This window comes from Cyprinodon tularosa, unplaced genomic scaffold (genome assembly GCF_016077235.1).
Source record: "Cyprinodon tularosa strain WSP-4 unplaced genomic scaffold, ASM1607723v1 ctg38, whole genome shotgun sequence".
NCBI lineage: Eukaryota > Metazoa > Chordata > Actinopteri > Cyprinodontiformes > Cyprinodontidae > Cyprinodon > Cyprinodon tularosa.
Window position 1 is genome coordinate 1,559,302 of NW_024039096.1, and position 22,504 is coordinate 1,581,805.

Here is a 22,504-nt window from a genome sequence, read left to right on the forward strand (position 1 = left end):
AAGACTTGATTTAACATTTTACATTTCCTTACGTTTTCTTAGCACCACTGGACCTCCACAGTTAGACATTCCCACGTTATCCTGATTCACAGTAAACAGCATATGATCAACAGACACCCCGTTACAATAAACTTTTATTCTTAGTATGGTCATTTATACGTCATTGATGAGAGAAAAAAAAAATGAGTACAATCAAGCAATGACAGCACTGCAATGATCTCAAAGCTTTTCTTAAACAATATTTGTGCATATATCAAATGTATTTCTGTACTTGGCAGTAATATTTATTGGAATCCTAGCAAGATGAAGACATTAAAACAAAATAGTAAAAAAAATTGAGAAAACACAAAAGAACAGGTTTGCTCAGTAGAGATAAGTAAAGATATCAATTTTAAAAAGTGCAAATATGCAAAATATATTGCTCTTTTTGATGCATTTAAATTCAATATAAATAAAAACATTTATTTCAACTATCTTTTATACCTGTGTTATGAATGAAAAAGACTTAGAAGCATTACTTACATATTTAAATAAAGTGAACAGGTATTGTTGAAAATTAACACCTTAACAAACTGCGTTTTGGCCCCTTTATAGCTCTATACCAAAAGGAAACAAAATAAAGACTAAAAATTAAACAAGGCACAATAAAATCTGTTAAGTTGATCATTTTAAGTGCTTTTTTCAACAATTTCAAAACATTAATCTTAACCAGGTTATAATTGCATCAAATGCATAAACAAAATGCAGCTCTGCATGGTAAACAAGGGAGTTAAGAAAAGTGAATCTGGCAACAGTGAATAAATCAACATACTTTGTGGCAGGAGTTTTCACTTCTGCCCTGCTTTTGTTTCAATATTGTGGCTGAATCAGAAACTCGCAGTTTAATAACATGTGGTTGCATCAGTTTCTTTGTTGGGTTCTAAATTAGTGCAAGTTTTAGCTACTGTAACACCGAGCCCTCCTTCATCCCGTCTCTCTTCCAGGATTCAGTCAGCCGGGAAAGCCTAATATTCTTATAATTGCACTTTAGGTTACTTCATGTAAAAGCTAAACTTCATTTTTTTTCCCCATGTTGGTAATTAAACCAAATGCAAAATTGTTGCTCCATTTCTCAGTCCTGCAGATCTCTCTCCAGATATTTCTTCATGCGCTGACAGCGAGGACATGTGTTCTTAGCAGACTTGCAGGAGAGGTGAAATACTGCTTTACAATCATTGCACCTGCATCAGACACAGAGAAAAAATAAACATAAGCATCGAAACTCTATAAGGAACTCAGGTGAAAATGATCCAAAAAACACAGCGGCATGCAAATCTTCAATGTAAACTTAGTTCCTGTTTGGTAACTGTTGAAAATACTTTCTAATCTGATTAAAGGCATGCTCTACAACACTTTACAGCAGTATTCATCAATTTTGTCCACATTTTTTAAAATTAAAACTTCAATGATTAAAAAGTATTGCTTTCATTTAAAGGGAAAGGAAAATAATATGTATTTAGCACTATAACCTCCACTAATAAGTAAACCTGTATGGAATTTATCCCTAGCATAAATCCAGCTGTTTGGTCAAGGCCTGAGAGAAAACATTAGCAAGGAGCAGAGCGCAACAGGTCTGGGAGAGAGTTTGGAGAAGTGTAAAGCAGAGTTGTGTATAAAAGAATACAGCTAAATGCCAGGGACCTGCAAACCTGCCAAGAAAAGGCTGCCCACATAAACTGAGAGGCTATGTAAGGATTGCATTGATTGGAAAAACAGCCATTAACGTCCATATGGTAACTCTGGGGGAGCTGCAGAGATATCTGGATTCTGTAAAACCATACCTTGGTGTGACAGCTATTAGCAGTCCTATATGCAGTTTTCCTCAAATCACTGAGTAGACATAAATATGTAATGGAAGATATTCCTGTACACATGCAGACATTTTCCAGCCTTTTGTCACAATTACAGTGCACAGAAATAAACTCTCAGCATTTAACCCAACCCCTAGTGGAGCAGAGGGCTGCGATTGTGCGGCACCTGAGGAGCAGTGTGGGGTTAAAGGCACACTATGCAACATTTTTCAGTTAATTAATGTGTTCCATAACGTTATGGATGATTAAATGAGTCATTGAACAAAGGTATTCTCGGCCGCCCTGGTGGTCTGTGGGGGAAATACTGCACTTGCAACTGCAGGAGCACCGACCCGCACCCACAGGCTCAGAAGTCTCGTGAGAGTCAGTCTTGCTTTACGGCGAGAACTGCTACACCCCCCAGTTAAAAGCATTCTCGTTGCTAGCACAGTGGCAATCTTTGTGCAGTAATGCTACGTTCACGCAGCAAAAGCACGTCTGCTGCTTCATTTTTGATGCTTGTACCAGTTTGTTCTGACGCGCGGCTGAAGCAGCTTTGCTGCTCTGGCTGCGCGGTGCAAAAGTGTGTCTGAGGCGCATTGGGCGGAGCTTCACTAACCTTTCTCTGCCTTGCAGCTATATTTGCTTTGATCAGTGGGAATAAAGTAGTTTTAATATGTGTTTAAGTGAGAAAATACACCTGAAAACGTAATCAGTGCAGTCAGTTCATTCAGATTATTATCCTGCCTTCAATATTTTTTCTGTCGGAGCCGCTCAGACCCCCACATACCAGGGATGCGCCGACAGTATGGATCCCTTCATCAGCAGCGGTTCACCACGGCAGCTGGTAGGTGTTTTTAATCTAAATAATCCAAACTGCATATTCTGCCGGCAGATTTCTGCATTTTAAGTTAATTTAGGCGTCAATAAACTGTTTAAGAGGAGTGATCATCAGCGCTGTGTCTCTCTCCCTGCGTTAAACGCGCCCGATGCGCTGCTTCAGCTGCTCAGACGTGCTGCGCCTGCTGCTCAAAACGCGCCGCTGGACCTTTTGCTGCGCCTTGACGCGCGTCAACCATTGACTTTGCATGTAAACTCGCTGCTTCTGTCGCGCCAGCTACGTCCAGTGTGAACGCAGCGTTAGTCATTCGCTGCTAAGCTCAAAACAACCGCGCCTGGCTTGACGGAGAAACCAGGAGAACAGCTGAGCATATTTACGACAGTGCACTTTTACTTTCGCCCTCTGGGGGGAGCCTCGCTGGAAAATCAACACCGGTTGCATAGTGTATCTTTAAGGGTCTTTGCTCATGGACTTAAAAGAATAGTACACCCAAAACATGATTAGCCTTCATTTTCTACTCACCCCCATGCTGAACAACACTCTGGAGTACTTTTTTGATATCTCAAATGCATCTGGAGATCTGGGAGGCTTCTTGCTGTCTGCTGACATTCAAATAATGGAGGTCTATGGTGCCCGAGGCAGAAAGGTCCATAAAAGTCCACAAAAAACGTGTCAATATTCCTCCATACTGCTCGTCCAATGTATTCCAAGTGTCCTGAGTGGGTAGCGTCCAGAATTTACTCGAAGCGAAGTCATTTAGAATGTTTTTAGAGCATAAACAGTAGTGTATAGTATTTCCTGAAAGCGCGCACATGCGCGTTCACGACGCTACGGAAGCCGGCAGACCAAACCAGATGAAAGTGCGCATTCAGCGTCTGCTCTGCCAATAATTCAGGCGTAGAAGAAGAAATGTGCTGTTTACCTGTGCAAAGAAAGAAACAACGAAAGAAAAATGTCTGAGGACTTCAGTGTTGAGGAAGAGCATGAGTTCTTTGCCGAGCTGAATGCGCTGGTTTGGGTCTGCCGGCTTCCGTAGCGTCGTGAACATTAACATTGGAATACATTGGACGAGCAGTATGGAGGAATATTGAAACGTTTTTTGTGGACTTTTATGGACCTTTCTGTCTCGGGCACAATAGACCTCCATTATTTGAATGTCAGCAGACAGCAAGAAGCCTCCCAGATCTCCAGATGCATTTGAGATATCAAAAAAGTACTCCAGAGTGTTGTTCAGCATGGGGGTGAGTAGAAAATGAAGGCTAATCATGTTTTGGGTGTACTATTCCTTTAAGAGTGGCAGGCCATAGGAGTGGGGGCTCGAACTCAGAACCTCAGGATTCCAAGTGTAACCCCCTAATCACTAGGCCGCCACTCCCTAAAGCTAAAAATTGTTGGTATCCCTTGTCACTACCCAATCCGTCCCAGAAACACGATCCGTCCTTACGCATGCACGAACAGAATAACTTCCTGGTAGGCAATACTTAGTTTTCCTTACTTTTTTATTCTTTCGTCTTTTTCCGGCGGGTGGTTCCTTTTGAATATTTTTGTATTTAGGTAAATACTGCATATTGTAAAAACCAAAAAAAAGCAATACACTTAAATAGCCTTCCAAACCTTACTGTGAGCTCTGAGCACGTCTGGTGATGACATCACGCAATACAATGGAGAGAATGTAAACCGTATCCATTTCTTCCAGAAAAGTCTTTAACATTTTCTGTACAATGTAGTTTAACATTCTTTAATGTATATAAATAACTATTTTCATTTCCGTTATTACGTAGTGTTTTAGCTGTTAAATGAGGAAGTTATGTCCCCTAAAAAAGTCGTTGCGCCTCAGGGCCTTCCTCACGGTTCTTTTCCTGGGAGCAAGTTATTTACTACTCTTAACTCAAACTGGGTAATATACACATCATGTATAAAGAATAAACCTAACATAGCGATACCGATCTTATTATTCTGTTTGCGCATGCGCAGGACAGAACGCGCACAATTCATTTCTGGATGCGTTTTTATTATCCTCCAAAAGGTGATGTTTATAAACCGACAAAATATTATTCCCATCTTTGCTTCTAGCTTGTAAACTGTCTCCATTTTGAATCCAATAAGCAACAAAATGGATTGCTTAAAAAGATGAAAAAAAACTTTAAAACAACAGAAATACATTAATGAACAGTTTTTTGCTTTGTTTTTAAAAAGCTACATGAACTCGTACAAAAAACAAAAGTTATGTAGCTATTTATTATACTATTTTTGGTGAACTGGGGTTCTCTCTCCAACGCTACAAAAAAAAAAATTCACATCCTGATTGATAATTACCTGGTGGTGCAGTCAAACTGGAAGGGGAAGAGGATGTCATCAGAGTGACATATCTGACAAATGAATCCTCGCTGAGAGCACAGGTCGCAGTTTAACACGTGATTAGAGGCGTGCTGCACCAGGGAGATCAGGAAGGCTGCATATTGGCCCTCTGCTATCTGAAAAATATAAAATAAAATAACACAAACCTTTATAGCTAACAGAGATAGAGATGTATAGAGAAATATACATGAAATAACAACTAAAAGCCAAACCTGTCTTAAATCAAGGACACTGTATTGATGGCTTGACTCCAGCAGGTAGGTTCGCTGCCCCATTCTGGAAACAACACGGAAATTAAAAATAGTAAAGGTCTCAGAGCACAGAATTGGGTCCAGGTTACATTTCATTGGACAGGATACCATTAAAAACACAACCAAACCAGGTGAATGTAAGGATATTTCCTAATTGGTCACAAACAAACCTGCTGTGAAGTTTCTTGAGGGCCCCGCTGCGGCAGGTCAGCAGGTATTCGCCGAGCAGACGCAGCCTCTGTCGCAGGTTGTGGGCCTGAGCCATGGATTCGGCATGGTTCACCAGCTCCGGATTCAGCAGATCCAGGTTCAACAGAGGCTCCTGCTCTATGTGAGCCAACAGACTCAGAGCTTTCTTTGACACCTGAACAGAGAAAATAAAAGGTAAGGGGACTAAGATTTAACACCCCTTACAGCAGAGGAAGCAGTAAAACCTCAAACTATTACAGAACTCAGCATCAGCATTTAGAAGAGCTGATGAATCTTATCCGAATGTAATAATATTACAGTGATGAGAATAAGAGCACCAAGGAATAAGACAGCGAATGAGTCTCTCTTACCTCTCTATGAGTGAGATCCCAGTTGTGAACCATGCGTGATGGGATGATGGTGGTGTCCCCCTTGTGGCAGGAGTCACAGAAGTACCGGCCTGTAAACTCACACAGCTTAGCTCTGCCTCTGGATGGGCCAATCTGCTGCGGACAGCCTGCAAACGAAGCAGTAACACAATAAACTGATCCGGTCAAAGAAACACAGGATCAACAGCTTATTAATGGATGTTACATTAGTTTTAGTGAATCATATACCCTGTTTTTAATGCCATGCACACTGCAGCCATCACCAGACACTTAGCCCATAAAGAAAAACAGCATTTTCCATCACCCATCTGCTGCTATCATCTCAAACGCTTCTAATCTGATAAATCTGTCAGTATGTAAATATCTGAGGTCACAAAATACCTGGACTATTTTAATGCCATTGATAGAAAAATATAAATATAATCTTTTTTGGCAACAATAATAATATTTAGCTGAATTGGCTTTCTGTGGATTTCACAACAGATAATATTAAAGTTGGGTTTTTTTTTTTAGAAAAGAAAGGAAAGTGTACTTTTCTTCTTTCAGCCAGCTGAGAAACAATGTGCAGCAACATGAGCAAGCAGTTAAAGGAAAATACAAACCTGTGCATTTAAAGCCCTGAGCGTCCAGCCCCTTTTCTGATGGCACTGTGTACAGATGGACCAGAAGTGGCCCATTTTCTTTCAGTCTATGCTGCACCAGTCTGTGCAGATTACCAGTCGGCCCAGTGCTCCAAACTGGAGTCTGCTCATCAGGAGTTCCGTCCTCTCCACTCTCCAAGTATGAGTCCAGAGCGCCACGGACTAGATCCCTCCATGAGCGAGCTTCGTCTCGGTTCTCTGCCCTGAATCGTAGCGTCTCTCTCACTGTCAGGACTTTGAAAAAAGCTGGTCCACCCAAAGAGACATCTGGAACCACGTCCCTGATTTCAGCGACGGGATGGTTTAGCCACAACACCTTCCTTCCCTCCTGAACCCGAAAGCCTTTCAGGTTCTCTAAGGAAAGGGAGAAAACCAGAGGGGCCCATGTCCTGGCTTCACAATCTGTAGAGAGATACAAAACCGCTTCTTTTATAGCATCTGTTTCCAAGTCTGTGGTTTGAGTCCAGTCAAACTCCTGCGGAGGAGGAGCCGTCTCGCTTAACGACAAGCGTCGCTCGGAGCTTGAGGGAGCAGAGGATGGAGATAAAACTGTGCGCTCATCTGCTCCATTTTCATCAGATGGCTTCAGAACTTCCCAATGCTCATCATCGTGTGGTGCTGGTCGACATTTGTTCACAGCCTCAATTATGCGGTCCACCCAGTCCTCGGCTTCATCCTGATTGGCTGCTCGGAGGTAAAACCGCTTTGCTGGAAAAGTCAACTCGAAGCGGCCCTCTGATGACGTGATACGGATGTCTTCACACCGCAGAAGCGAGCAGTTTTCACAACATTCCCGGTCCTCTGCATTCAGATACATCCGGAACTCAAAGGGCGAGAGTTCGCAGTAGTAGTCGCGCCATAATCCCATCGCGCTTCGCCGTTCCAAGTGGCCGAGTTTTAGCAAGCCTCGAAAGGGATTGGAAAGCCCTGAAAGGACAACAGAAAGAAAAGAGGGTAACCACCAAATACTTGCATATAGGGTATAAAAAAAAGAGTGCTGCAACTTTGTTCTTCCTAACATTTGATCACTGCTGCACTTTACAGAATGGAAGTGTTTATTTACTGTCTGAAAGCTGTACCAGGGTTCCTACAGTATAAGGCAAGTTAAATTCAAGACTTTTTAAGACTTTTTAATGCCACTTGAAATAAAAATTTAAGACCAAATTCAAAAGAAAAACCCGCCTGCAACAACTTAACCCAAAAGTTTATTTTAACATAAACCACTGCACTAAAATGTTAACATTTTGAAAAGCTTCCCATACAGGAAGAAAGCTAAAAACACACAAATGACAGATATATTTTAACAATTATTTAACTGAATTCAAAAACTTTGTTTTAGCAGGGAACAAAACAAATCAGTTTTAAAGCCACAACATAACCAGTGCTAAGTCTTTATTGCAGCTATTTTTCTTTGTATGGTTTTCTTAGTATGTTTGATTTGGTGATAAGTGGAGGCGTTGCAGAGACAAGGGTGGAACTAAACCGAGAAATACCGGCTGTTTCTCTGTAACTCCATTTTGACGCTTTGTGTTTCGTGCTTCGCATATGCGACTCCACCGGTTTTAATTCCCATTGTTCCGAGCTTAAATCGCTTCTTGCACAAAATCCACTGAGCCTCATGTATGTTCCCTGGTTTTATCCATGGAGAAAACTCTTGGCTGGAGACCATTTTTGTTACATTTACACTTTTTCCAGACAAAAAGTTGATGGTGCATCTCCCAAATGTCCCAGCCGCAACAACGCTTTTATTGGTTCCGCTATCGGGACGTAACCAATAATGGCGAGCCATTATTTTTTTAAAATAATAAAGAAAAAAGGGAAATATTAATGTTTTATTTAGATTCCAAAAATAAATCATGAGGTTTTAAAAATTAAGACCAACGAAAGACTGATTTAAGACATTTTAATACCAATTAAGGCCTTAGTTTTAATTTGAAGAATTCAATGCTTTTTAAGACTGTTTAAGGACCCACGGGAACCCTGTGTACTGAACGTACTTTTATTTTGTATACGCTTTGTATAGAAAAGGACAATAAAAGTTGTCCCAGTCTAAGTCTAAAAAAAAGAGGGTAAATACCAACCTTGTTTTTTCTGAAGTTTGCATTAAATCACACCCACTTTTCCTAATTTAACAGTGTTTTAGCACCCTTAGCACCCTGTTAAATCTACACAAAACAAATTACAATTTTTTAGGGCGACCATGAAAAGACCCTGACCTCGGTGCCATAGAAGACGAAATAAGGCCTACGAACCCGCAACAGTAGATATGGAAAGATTTTAGGAAGCTTTTATAAGCATTGTTAAATGAAGACCCAAATCTTTGAACCATATTTTCATCTTTAAAGGTAAAACAAGAAACTCTACAAAAAGTAAACTTTCCAAAGAGTACATTTTATAAAAATCCTAACTGACCAAAACAGGAAAAATGTAGCTGGATTTGTCGTCAGGAAGTAAGAAAATGTTTTGAGTTATAAAACTGGCACCAGGAAATCCATCAAATGCAAAAATAACAACTTTAATTAGATTAATTGTGTTGCATTTCACTGTAACAATAAAAACAGAAAGCATTTTGTTATTGAGTGCCTTAAGCGGCTCCTTAAGCTGATTGCATTCCTGCCACTAAAGTTGCCTCAGACTCACACAGGTGACGTCTGGCAATAAAAACTCACCAGGCTTCATTGTTTTGTGGCCATTCCCTGCAGTTACGTAACAAAAGCAGATTTACTGCTGGAGGTTAAATGGAAATTACCTGCCGGGCTGATTGGGTTCAGGGTTTGGTCGAAATCTCATTCCACAGATTCCATCCCTGCAAAATGTTTTTTTTTTTCTCACCACTTTTGTTTTTGGTGACAAGTACAACGGCTCTCTCTATGTGTAGGAAGACATTTGATGAAAAATACCTATATTTATATTAAGTTAATTAAACCTACACACTTAAAAAAAATTTAACTGTAAGGCATCACCACAATGAGCTCAATACAGACTAATTCTTTATCATTCATAATTTAACTTTTTGATGATGATACGTTGACTAATACAGCTTTTTTTAAGGTTGATTTCAACACAGATTATTTTGATATCAGTCTAACCCATTCCTGAAAAATCAAACAAAAACTTGACAGCAGATAGCAAATAGACAGAGAGCAGAAATGCATGTTCTTCACATGATCTAAAGGCCTGGTTGCTGAATTCACAAAGGATTCTGTTTATGCAAGTATTGCCTGAGACTTGCATAAAAAAAGAAAGGAATCAAAATATTTTACTTGGAATTTATGTAACAGACCAACAAAAAGTAGCTCTTATTAGAAAGTGGAAAGAACATGATGTGTTATTCCCAAAAAGTAAAAGACAATCCACTGGACTTTGTTTCCAACTTTAGAGACGGTTCCCTCTCCATCCAGGAAGCTTTTTCCAACTCAAAATGTCAGGAATAGCGTTGAGTTCAAGGCTTTATACAGTAGCCAATTAAAGTTTTTGTTGTTTTTGTTTAGATAACATTTAAGTTGAAATGGACGAATAGGACCACCCCTTTGGAATGGCCGTCTTTTAGCTTCTTCTGTTAGCCGGCAATGCCCCATATGTTGGTGTTGCGATGATAGTGGGAAGAGATCAACTCAATTGCTGAATTGTAGGTTTTTGAAAGCTGAACTCTGAGTCCACCCCTTCTGTTCAAGGTTGGTTTTTCTGTTTTGACAAAGATGGCTTCCTTAATGCCCCTCTCAAACCACCGATTATCTTTGTCCAAAATGCGAACATTCTAGTCCTCAATGCAGCGGTAGAGTTGATCCCTTCCCGCTATCATCACAACCCCAACCCCTTTACAGGGAGTTAGACAGGTGTGGGGCATTGCAGGCTAACAACAGAAGCCAAACGACACCCATTCCAAAGGAGTGGTCCCGTTCGTTCTTTTCAATTTGCATGTTTTGTAAACCAAAACAATACTTTTTTGGGCTGCTGTATAAAGCCTCAAACTCAACGCTATTTCTAACATTTTGAATTGAAAAAGCTTTCTGGATGGGAAGCCAAAAGTCTTCAAACTTGGAAACAAAGTCCAGAGGACTGTTTTTTATTTTTACTTTTATGGAATGACTATGACCTGGATGACTGAGAATCTTCACCAGCAACAGGATGTATGGTTTTAAATATGTTCTATGAAGTAAAACCAGGAAGTGTTTTGTTTATTTGTATTCAGCCTACCTGCCAAAAAACCTGGTAACTCATTTCCTTTGCTGAAATTAGCATGCATCTTGGAAAGCACATTGAGGGACTGAAATCGCACACAAACTACCTTTGCAGCATTTGATGTGATAGTAAAGACCTTTTTTAGGAATTCATATCTGTTTCAATTGGAAAATTGGACGACACACACTATTTCTGGTGGTGTATATATGATTTATGTGAAAAAATATTGTATAATTTATCTTAAAAAGGGCGTATAATCGGTGTGACTGCTGTGACGGCTGTAAAATACCTATTTGTCTGCGATGGACCACACTGGGAGGAGGCTGGGAGGCCTCCAGATCAGCTGTGAGAGACACCTCCTCACTATCAAGCACCTCTTCAAGGTGAGGCTTGTAGATGTCATCCTCAGAAATCCAAGAACGTGAATGCTACAAAAAAAAAAAAACAACAGCACTTAAAAGCCAAGCTGAATTCAAAAACAAGCATCATCTCTTCATCATGTGAAAAACATCACCAGTGCTGACATCTGAGCAGACCACTGTGAAATCTGTTCTTTTTCAATCATCTGTCTGAGGTCTGCATATGAAACTTTGACAAAGTTGAGGAAACACGAGGACATTTTTACCAATCGTGACAAACTTTGGCAGAGGTGGAGGAAACGTTAGCGTTACAACACATCCTGCAGCCGTTCCTGTTTGGAAATCACAGGTTTACATGCAATACAGGGTTAAGACTTTGGCAGCAGTGGTTCCACTGTGCAGCAGTCGGTTTCTGTCCTGTCAGAAGGGATGTTTCATTTCTGATCCACAGCGATGGCATACGGACAGAAACACTCATGGCCTTTTTGGTCTGACTCAAGACAAATGAAAATACTTCTACAGTCAGGAGCAACATTGTCCAGGATTTGTTAAGACGCCACTTTGAATTTTCCAACAATGACACACCGACGCTCCAGAAATTACCACCAAACATCCTGTTTGTCATTTCCTCTTAAACCCAGTAACAAGTTATTTTGAATTTCTTTTAACTGTTTGATTTTTGATCGGAAACTAATTGAGAAGTCTGGGAGCTAAATCAAACCTGACCTGATCGATTTTATGGAGGCAAAAGAGCTTTAAGATAGTCAAACTACTGACTCCTTTCTTCTGTTGATATAACTCTACCAGCAGCTACAGGACTATTAACAAGAAGTTGATTATATTGTATCCATAATTATAGTTACCGTAAATTCCGGACTATAGAGCGCACCTGATTACAAGCCGCACGCTCTAATTTTAGAAAGAAAATCAATTTTGTACTTTTAAAAGCCGCACCGGATTTTAAGCCGCAGGTTTCCCACGTTGTATGAGATATTTACAAATAAAGATATTACACGTGAGCATTTTTTTAACGTTTGATTTAATCCCTATGATAAAACAAACAAATACGGTACATATTATGAATGCTTTTTTTCTCTCCAAACTACCTGTAACACATTTAAATATACGCATGTGTCGGTAACACGCAAATAACGCTGCATATACCGCTACTTTTAATTGAACAACGCACAGAACATTGCAGCCGACCAGGAAAAGTCATTAATCATTTTCTTCTTCCTCCTGCGCACTAAAACCCTTGAAGTCCTTCAGTCTCATCCTTGTCGCTCTCACTTGAGCACTCGCGGTCCTCTTCATCCCGCAGCAGCCCAGCCTTCCTAAACCCGCCGGTGATGCTGGATGTTTTCTCACGGCTCCACGCATTGAGAACTGTGAATACTCATCAATTTTATTGGTCTGTTTTTCGCGCCATGAAAAAAACATGTATTAGCCACACTGTATTATAGGCCGCAGTGTTCAAACAGCGGGAAAAAAGCAGCGGCTTATAGTCCGGAATTTACGGTAAGTCCAAAGCTGAAAAAAAACTAACCTGACAACAGCCAGATGCATGTCTAGCTCTGCCTAGCTCCACTCACATACATCTGGGACACCGCCATAGGAATTGCCTTTACTGAAGGCTGGGCCTTAACAAAACTCCTTGCATATGATTGGATAAGCCACTTGTCTGTCATCTTTATCGACGTGCTATTTCAACCACTCACACCGAAGCTAACCCGTGACGCTGTGAGAGCTACGCGGGAAAAAAACAAAACAGAACAGCCGACATCTTGGATATAGCAACAGTGGAGTCAGCGCAATGTCAGTAAATGATCAATGTCGTTTGTGCCACGAAAATGTGCGGATAAAAGGCAACATTGTGCACAGCAGACTTATTTTAAAAAAAGAAGCCAACCAAAAAAGTATAGACGAAGGACTTACAGAACTCGCTTCTCCACTACGTCACATCCAGGAAACACCCGCCCTGCGTCCTGATTGGCCAGACCATAAATTTGGTTGGGGAAATCACTTTCAATGAGCGGTGTCCCAGATGTATGTGAGTGGAGCTAGGCGGAGCGAGACATCCATCTGGCTGTTGTCAGGTTAGAATAAAACATATGTAATCAAAAAACTTGGTTGCATAACGGCTTTATCTGGTCAAATGATTACATGTGATTAGGGCTGCAACTAACGATTATTTTAAAAATCGATGAATCGGACGATTATTTTTTCGATTAATCGATGAATCGGACAAAAAATATTTTTTATATTAACCTCTTTATTCCAAAATAAACATTTTAGACAGAACAAACAAGCACATAAGTACAGGTTGCTCATTAACTGTACTGGTGCAATATGAAAAATAAATGTTTGTGTTAAAACTACGCAAACTTACATGAGAAATGTAGCTGTACATCCACAAAATATAGGCTACTTTGTTTCATAAAGCGCAAAAAAAGACATTTTTGTTTTTAAAAGCCTCTAAGGGGTTCAAACAATAGGCCCCCCCCCATTTCAACAAATGAGTTTTTTTTAGACTAGAAGAGTTCTGCCTTTTAAGACAGGAAAGTATAGCAGTTAAAGTTGCTACTTGAGAAAATACTGAACCATAGAGATAAAAATAGCCCTGTGATTCAAATTATAAATTGTATTTGGAATAAAAATGAGAGAACTAGGGGTGCTAAAAAACACATCCTCCAAAGACTCCAATTTACATGGGAATGTGGCAGATAATTAATTGACATATTACTGATCTTGCTGGATTTTATTCTGCTTTACTTCCATAAATTGCAGGATCTTCTTTACTTTATCTTCACCAGAAGATTTAACCTTTAAAAGTCTTGCCCTCATAATTTGCAAGTTAATTTATTTATAAAGTAATTGTAAACGCTGCTTAAGTTAATTCAAATGAAATTAAAAGTAAAATAAGTAGCCAACCTTATCCCTGTCTGTAACCTACTAACACGGTAAGGAAAGCATCAGATGAGCTACCTGAGAAACTAACGTAACGTTTCACCACTTTAAAACCAAACAAACATGGTGGTTCCGTGCCATGTTAATTTCTTTTGAAAAAAGTTGCATGTTATCACTTTTTTCGCTTTACAAAGCGCAGGCTATTTTAATTATTGTGATCAATTTGCGCGCGCTTCATTTGCAGTCTGGACGCTGAGGCTCTGACTGCAGAGCTGAGAGGGACTCCTGCGGGAGCGGGGGGAGGCGCCCCACGGCAGAGTAGGAACGATACATGCTTTCACGTAAGAGTCTCCAAAAGCCGCCAGTGACACCGAAAAAAGTCGCCAGATTTGTCGCTAGTCGCTTTTTTGAAAAATAGTCGCTGGAGGGGTCTGAAAAGTCGCGTTGGCAAGTTGAGTTGGCAACACTGCACCTGCAGAGCTGACTCGCTCTGTCATTTTTTTTCTTCCTCTTTCAGTCAAGAGGCAATGATGACGGCGCGGCGGATGACGCAATAATCGCGCGACACAACTAATCGATGATGAAATTCGTTGCCAACGCTTTTAAAAGTCGATTTTTATCGATTTTATCGATTCGTTGTTGCAGCCCTACATGTGATAGAATATATCTTAGAGTAAAAGTAACTCTCTCTCCCATTCTCTCCATGAAAAGCCAACATGATTAAACACACAAGCTGCCAAAATGTCTGCCTGATTTTTCCTGGCTAACTTAGCTCCACGAAGCACCATGGGTGCAGCCTTCAGAACTGAACATTCAAGTTAGAAAAGTCCAACCAGATGGAGGTGCCTGGTATTAACTAGTCTTTCTGCTTTTAAATTAAACTATATAAAAGTGAGGATAGTTGTAATTCATGATTATTGGGCTGATCCTAATGTTCAAAACAATTGAGGTAGGTTGAGTTGAACATTTATTTAATTCAGTGGCTGATGCTGGTCGCTAGTGCATGAAACAAAGAATAAAAGCACACTTTCAGTTTTAAAAGAGATCTGAAGTTGGCTGCTTAGAGTAAACTTACTGAAAGTGAATCTGTGGAGAGTTTCCTGCTCACTATGCTCGCTGAGCGCTGTGGTCCTTTGTGCGTTTGTGATTCAGAGCCGTTCTGCTCCGAGCCGCCCGTTTGCTTCATTTCCTGAATTGGCTCTGTGCTTTTATGAACAATAGCCACATGTTCTTCCTCTTCAGGTTTGTTGGATTCAGTAACAGAGGAGATCGGGGCTGTTTCTGAGCAGAAATCGGACGATACGCTGTTGCAGATTTCATTTGGTGCCTGGACCTCAGGTGGCTCGTCACAGGGTGGTATCTGGGCAGTGGGTGTGGGAGGCTCTGGATCAGAACTTTGGAGCTGTTCTGCAGGATTTAGGGATGAAATATCGTGGTCCTGGATCTCGCTATCTGAGCCGCTGAATGTCATGTTCTCTGACAATGGTTCGCCACTTGTGCTGGAGATGAATGAGTCTTCACGCATGGAGTCCTGACTGAACTGTCCCTTCCCCCGGAAATCAGACAGCACACTGCAGAAACACACAAGTCAGAGAACTGATTATCTATCTGCCACATCTCTGCAATGTTGCATAAAAATTAGCATAGTGGTTTTTGTTACTTGAAATATTGGTTAAAAAAAAATACCACCGTCAACCATAGAAAGAAAGAGACGGGTATTTGAAGTGTTTTCTTAAATTGTTATAGAAATAACTTTTTAAACATTATTTGATTATTTTGATATTGCTGCTTGTCTGGATTCACAATTTTAAAAGATTCTTTGAAGAAAAACAGTAAAAAAATAAAATAAAAATCCATCCTGATCTTAAGAGCTTCCCCAGTTTTTTCACAAACTTACTCCTTTTGGCTTCTTTTGCTGCCATTTTTGACAATTATGGGTGCGTCCAGGTCACCTGAAGACCAATGCTCTGCAGTAGGGCTGCGGGGGTCCTGTCCTTGCAGGAGGCTGTCGGAACTTAAACTGGAGGAAAGCTGGGAGGACCCTGTGGTGTCCAGACTCAAATTAGATGAGTAAAGAGCTGTCTTTTCTCCTTGCAAAATCTCTGCTCCACTTGAAAGAGCTCTCTGTGCATCCATTGGATCAGATGAACCCGATGACTGAGATAGAGTGTCCCAGGACTCCTTACGTCCCGGCTTGGAGGCGAGATGCTCAAAGCCATTGAGGGTGTCCGCCTGGGACAGTGGGCAGAGTCCAGCCAGAGCCAGAGGTGTGGTGGTCCACTCCTTAAGGACAGCCGACTTGTACGACAAGCTGAATGTGAGCGAGGCCAGACCCTGGAGGTAGCTGAGCAGAACTTCTCTGTCCTCTTCATTCAGCAGCAAGGCATTGGGTTGATAGTGGGCTCGCAGCTTTGAGTCCTCCCGAAATAGAGATGTGAGGTAGCACTCCAGTAGCCCGTGGTTCAGAGCTAACCGCAGCCATGCTCTGCAGCGGCCCACATCTGTGCCGAGGTAGCTGATCTTCTCCAGCTCTGTGATCACGTCACTGGAAATGTTTAACAGACACTTTAAGGATTTTATAGGTTTGTATTGTTTTGTTTTTTTATTCTTATTTTAGGGAAAGATTTACTTTTCTCTTTGGGCTTACCGGTGGGTGACTGTCTTGAGGAGGCTCCAGAAAAAAGGCTGAGGGAGGACTCCTCGGTCTCCCTTCCGACTCCAGCCTCCAGCTTCGGAGCGGATATACTTGCTCTTGATCCCATGGATGAAAATGGCTTCCAGGGCAGAGCAGAGGAGGTTGGCATCCCCGTCTTCACTGGTGACCACATCATCTGATGCCACATATCGTTTATGAAGGGCTTTAAGAGACTGGGCCAACTTCTCTTTGATCTATTTGACGACATAAAATACAGAAACATGACTTATCATTCAACCTCTATTGACATCAAAATCCTAGGCGACGAAGGACCGAGCTGTTAGAGCTCTTCAACAAAGCTGTATTATTTTTAAACCTTGGCTGCAGATTAAAATCATGTCAGCCAGTGTCAGCTGATATGGAAAGGAGATCATAAACAGAAAAAAAAAAGTTAGAGCAACGTTGCGCAACACTTTGTGGAAAATGCTGATTCCTTTAAACGTTGCTGATCATTGACAGCTCTTCGCTCTGAAGAGGTTTTCGGCTCCAACATATGTAGTTTTGAAGCAATTAAACATTTTTAACATCTATTCTTCATGTCAATTTAGAGACCACGACTTTGTAAGTTTGGTAAATGGTCATTCTATTTCTGTTCTCAAGTTGAAGAAGACTCATCCGTACTTTATGAGATCCCCAAAACTGGAGATATTGCTTTAAAGAATAACTGCTTATCTCTGACTAGTCTGATGCGTTATTGACCTTCAGCAGCCCTCTGAGGCCTTCACAGAACAGCAGGATTTACACATATATTCATAAACAGTGGTGGTAATTGATTTTAGTTATGATGCGTCCTCTAAAGATGTTTAATTACCCAGGATTTCATGTAGATGACTAATTGAATTAATACATTCCACATTTCTTGATTTTTCTAATATTAAGAAAGGGGGAAAACCAATGATTGGTTCCACAGTGGTTGGTCTACACTAGGGATGGAACGGTTTATGAAAACCGTCTGAACCGTTCGGTTCGACTGTCTCAGTTCGGTTCGCGTGTGTTGCGTTCAGTTCATGCGCTGCTCCTTTTTCTCATAGGCAAAGCGTTTACACTCCAGAGCAGAAGGTGGCGGTACTGCGACCAAAGCCAACCACCAGTAGTAAACAAGAAGAAGAAGCGAAGTTGCGTAGCCGGGTGTAGCAGAAAAAAAATCAGTTGTGGAGAATTGTGTGGGTATGGCGAGTGGGAAAGAACAGGAGTTGGAAGACGCGCCAGCAGCACTTTATAGGTCTGCTGTATGGGACCACTTTGCATTTAGAGTGACCTACGATGACGGCGAAAAAAAGTTGTGGATAAAAGTGTAACAGTGTGCAAGCATTGTGCAACATGTTTTGTTTATGCTAACAGCAACATGACCAACATGTCAGGCTAACCCCAAAATCCCACATACTCCGCTCCGCTCCAGACCGCCTCCACAAAGCAAAGCCTACAGCCTCCGCTGTGGCTCCCGTCTGCTCCCCTCTGAGTTCCTTGGAGATGGTAGAGGGCATGCGCCAGATGATTAAATTCAAAGCAGCAAAACATGCGGAAATTATCCAGGGTTTCCGCAAATCAGTAAAAATAATTACAATTCATTAATATTTTGGGATTTTTTCATTAATTTTGGTGTAACAATCAACATATACCGAACCGAACCTAAAACCGTGACCACGAAACCGTGAACCGAACCGTGGATTTTGTGAACCGAACAGTGGATTTTGTGAACCGAACAGTGGATTTTGTGAACCGTTCCACCCCTAGTCTACACCATCAGACTTAAAATAATTTATTGAATTCTGTGGTTGTGATGCACAAAAATGCAGTGAAATAAATAAAGATATAACAAAATCCTCTTTATATGAGCAGTCAGACAAAACTTAGACAAAGTCCATCTGCATCTTCCTTCTTTGTCAAGTCATTAAAAGGTTTTTAATCTTCCCAGTCTACCACGACCATATCAGGCTTTTAGTAAGCAATGCATACAGACGTACATTGGACGCCCTTTACTGAAAATATTAGAAAATGTTTGCCCTGTTTTTTGGTTTGTAAAACTTTGTTTCACCCTAATTTTCCTCTGGAATATGGTGGAATATCTATTGTCCTTTTGGACAACTTTATACGTGGGAAGAAGTACGCTGCGCTGTTAGCAAGCAGGTAAGCTTGACACTTTGAACAGTTTATGAAAACTCATTGAATGCCTGATAACTATAGGATTATTTTGGAGGGTTTTTAGTTATTTGGAAGAATAATATCTGTGGAATGGGGAAGAAAAAAAAAGCTGACGTAACTGACAACTGGGGAGGGGGGGAAAGATCGGTACTAAACCTGTAGAAAATATCAAACAGATGCTGCAATTTTTTTAATGGTTCTTCGAGATAATTGGGAGTCTTTATTTTAAAAAGATTGATAAATGAGTGTCGTTTGTGGATAACGGTGTGCTTAATTTGCCCTTTGGCAAAATATCTACTTCTCCATATGCTGCTAAACCGTGTTTTTTTTTTTTTTTTTTTTTTTTTTTTTTTACAGGTGAGGTCTCCTTTTTTCTACCTACTTCCTTTCTAAAAACTGAAATAAACCCAAAGAGTTCTCTCATTAGTGAAGATCACTGTGGGACACAGCTGGACTATCAAAAATCTATGGCAGCAAAATGTAGGACATTTCTGACAAAAATTGATGTGGCCAATATGGATCTAATCTGAAGAAATCAGAAAAGTCGTCTCATGACAGCACATTTCCCTGAAGCATTTTAAAAGCAGACCCAGAAGCCAAACTGGCTTTAAAAAAAATGTTTAAGTAAATCTATGAAGCTACGTGTTTGCAGCCAAGAAGAAGTAATACTAACAACCAACCTAACCACAGAGCGGTGGATGCTTCCTGTTATCTCATGCACGGGGCTTCTCTTCATATAAAAAAAAAAAAACTTTTCTTTTGAGAGTTCTTTAAAGTTACAGTGGATAGATAAATTAATCAAATATCTAACAGTCGGAGGGGGGTGGGGGTCACTCCACAAATATTAAGCTTGACAAGGTTTGGGAGGTGGGAAGAGAAAACTGTTAGTGAGCTATAATATTTCTGGTAAATAACTATGGATAAGGGATGGAACGGTTTGTGAAAACCGTCAGAACCATTCGGTTCGATTCGTGTGTGTTTCGTTTGGTTCGTGCGCGGCTCCTTTTTCTCATAGGCGAAGCGTGTACACTCCAGAGCAGAAGGTGGCGGTACTGCGACCAAAGCCAACCACCAGTAGTAAACAAGAAGAAGAAGAAGCGAAGCAGCGTAGCCGGGTGTAGCAGAAAAAAATCAGTAGTTGTGGAGAATTGTGTGGGTATGGCGAGTGGGAAAGAACAGGAGTTGGAAGACGCGCCAGCAGCACTTTATAGGTCTGCTGTATGGGACCACTTTGCATTTAGAGTGACCTACAATGACGGCGGAAAGAAAGTTGTGGATAAAAGTGCAACAGTGTGCAAGCATTGTGCAACACGTTTTGTTTATGCTAACAGCAACATGACCAACATGTCATGCTAACCCCGAAATCCCACATACTCCGTCAGCGCTCCGCCCTGCCGCGCTCCAGACCGCCTGCACAAAGCAAAGCCTACAGCCTCCACTGTGGCTCCCGTCCGCTCCGCTCCGCTCTGAGTTCCTTGGAGATTGTAGAGAGCATGCGCGAGATGATTAAATTCAAAGCAGCAAAACATGCGGAAATGATCCAGGGTTTCCGCGGATCATTAAAAATAATTACAATTCATTAATTTTTTGGGATTTTTTCATTAATTTCGGTGTAACAATTAACATATACCAAACCGAACCGAAAACTGTGACCACAAAACTGTGAACCGAACCGAACCGTGGATTTTATGACCCATTCCACCCCTACTATGGATATATAATGAAATAGTAGTCAGCTAATATCTAATTGTTAAAAGACAGATACCTCCGATCTATAACCTCGAAGAATTCAATGAATTGGTTGATTTTAAGTATGTTAAGGAATAATTATAAGAAATTGTTATTGCATTAACGATGAACAATTTATTGCCAAAACTGGGCAATGCTACATTTATAAGAAAAAGTAGAAAAACGAGTAACTGGTTGGTATTAGTTTCGACAGAGAACAAATCAATATAAGCCAACAGTTGTATAAGTCAGAGTTTTTATAATCTGTGTTCCAGGCATTTCTGCTGAATGTGTTTAGCTGCACAATTAGATAAGTAGTTCACTGAGAGCTGTCTAAAGGAAGCACATGAGTTTAAAAGGTCAGCTCTGCATGTTCTAATGGCTATTGATTGCACATTGGAACATGAGTCGGTTCTTTGAATTACTGATGAATTAAGGGATGTTCTCACATTTTATGATAATGTACTTCCCCAATATTCTTAACATGAAATCTCTTTACAAATGTTTATAAAGATATTAAGATTTAAATGTACTAATAATATGAACTTTAAGAATAGGCTAATCTAATACCCTGATAACTTAAATAAACTTATTGGGGGGTTTTGGTTCTCGTATTCAAATCTTTTTATCTGATTTTGCACAAAAATTAAAGCTGATTAACACCTAATGCACAGTAGCTTATGCAGCAATTGTTACAGTAATTAAAATTTGACAAAGCAGGACAAATGTTCCTGAGGTATTACCACAAAATAATAATAGCCTTTGGAAACACAATAGGTTAGACATTGAAATGGATAAATCTTATCTATTTTTACCTGTTTGGCTTCTTTCGCCTCCGGTTGCTTTTCTGGCATCTGTGTGGCAAGCATGTCACCTCCTCCAGCAAAGGTTTCTCTCACATGGCACCTTAAGGCACAACAATATGTCTCAACTCTTGTTAACTATTTACTGTGGTCCATTGACTGCTATGAACAGATCTAATATTCAATATATTAAAATGGAAGAACCTGCTTCTATTTTTTAAGACTAGTTCCTGACATATGCTTCCTTATCATGGGACTGCCTGTTCACATATCTGCAGTTCCATCCTCTTTGAGTAACCACTCTGGAACTGAGTCATGTGAGGCACTGATTAACCATGATGCATGTCTGCAGGGAAGTAGCTTTAAAAGTTTTAGAACTTCCTCAATCAAATAAAGAGCTCCACGATTTAAAAGAGCAGATTAAAGTACAGCACACAAGAAGAGTTCCTTAAACTTTACACGCAAACATGACTGGTTTAACCTTGTCTAACTTGCACTGGAGCCACCAAAACAAGCTTTAAATTAATTCAAAAACAACCTGCTAGATTCAATGGAAATTTAAAAGGCGACAACAGAGGAGGAAGGTGATTTAAAATGTCAAAACTATCTTGTTTCAATACAGAAAAATAAAGCTTGTTTATACTCCCGACTGCCATTTGCAAAGCTTCAGATGTTTGTGCAGCTATTTGACCTCAAGGACTGCAAGACCTAAACATTGTTTACAACAAACACAGAAATCTAAGCTATGTTTTTTTATATTAAGGACACCGAACATTCAAATATCACCCTAGATTCAATCTAAATTCCGCTTTAAATGATTCTGGAAAAATGTGCTGAAGCACTTGGCCACAGGACTTTTTCTTCCTACTTTTTACTTTAAACAAGTAAAAAAATGCCAGGCGGACTTTTGAGTGACAGGCCTAAAAGGGTTAAAGCAGTGAACCAGAGTTAAATTAGCTTAACGGTTAGCTTACTTACCAAAACAGGGCTAACTTGTCCAAAGAAACGCGGTCGTATTGTTTGGGAATTTGTTTTAAAGTCGATGTAAAGGCACAGAGAATGTCACTCTATATAGTTTCCTTCCATCGTTTTACATTAAAGCAATTTAATGGTTATAAAACACCAGCTGACCTCAACTAGAAATGATTCCTCCTCTTACTGTTGCTGTTTTACTGAACCCCGATGCATCA

The 22,504-nt window shown here is 40.4% G+C and overlaps 1 protein-coding gene across 1 annotated transcript; it reads right to left on the minus strand.

The window, feature by feature from the left end:
- Window positions 1–1,068: 1,068 nt before the first annotated feature.
- On the minus strand, window positions 1,069–22,504 carry plekhm1 (pleckstrin homology domain containing, family M (with RUN domain) member 1). Its single transcript, XM_038296926.1, has 12 exons — window positions 22,293–22,504; window positions 21,327–21,417; window positions 16,594–16,835; window positions 15,844–16,491; window positions 15,022–15,517; window positions 10,970–11,108; window positions 6,460–7,425; window positions 5,840–5,985; window positions 5,450–5,643; window positions 5,241–5,304; window positions 4,987–5,144; window positions 1,069–1,220 (listed from the first exon to the last, which is right to left on the minus strand). The coding sequence occupies exons 2-12, from the start codon at window positions 21,378–21,380 to the stop codon at window positions 1,112–1,114; spliced, it is 3,216 nt and encodes a 1,071-aa protein (XP_038152854.1). The 5' UTR covers window positions 21,381–21,417; window positions 22,293–22,504; the 3' UTR covers window positions 1,069–1,111.

Bases quoted from the DNA above. Each gene is read 5' to 3' on its own strand.
- plekhm1 (XM_038296926.1), bottom strand. From the start codon at position 21,380: ATGCTTGCCACACAGATGCCAGAAAAGCAACCGGAGGCGAAAGAAGCC. The intron at 11,109-15,021 runs GTAAGTTTACTC...TTTTTTTTGTAG, and splicing joins TCTCCACAGATTCACTTTCA to CATTCACGTTCTTGGATTTC. The intron at 7,426-10,969 runs GTATTTTACAGC...TTGTCCTTTCAG, and splicing joins GGTCCATCGCAGACAAATAG to GGCTTTCCAATCCCTTTCGA.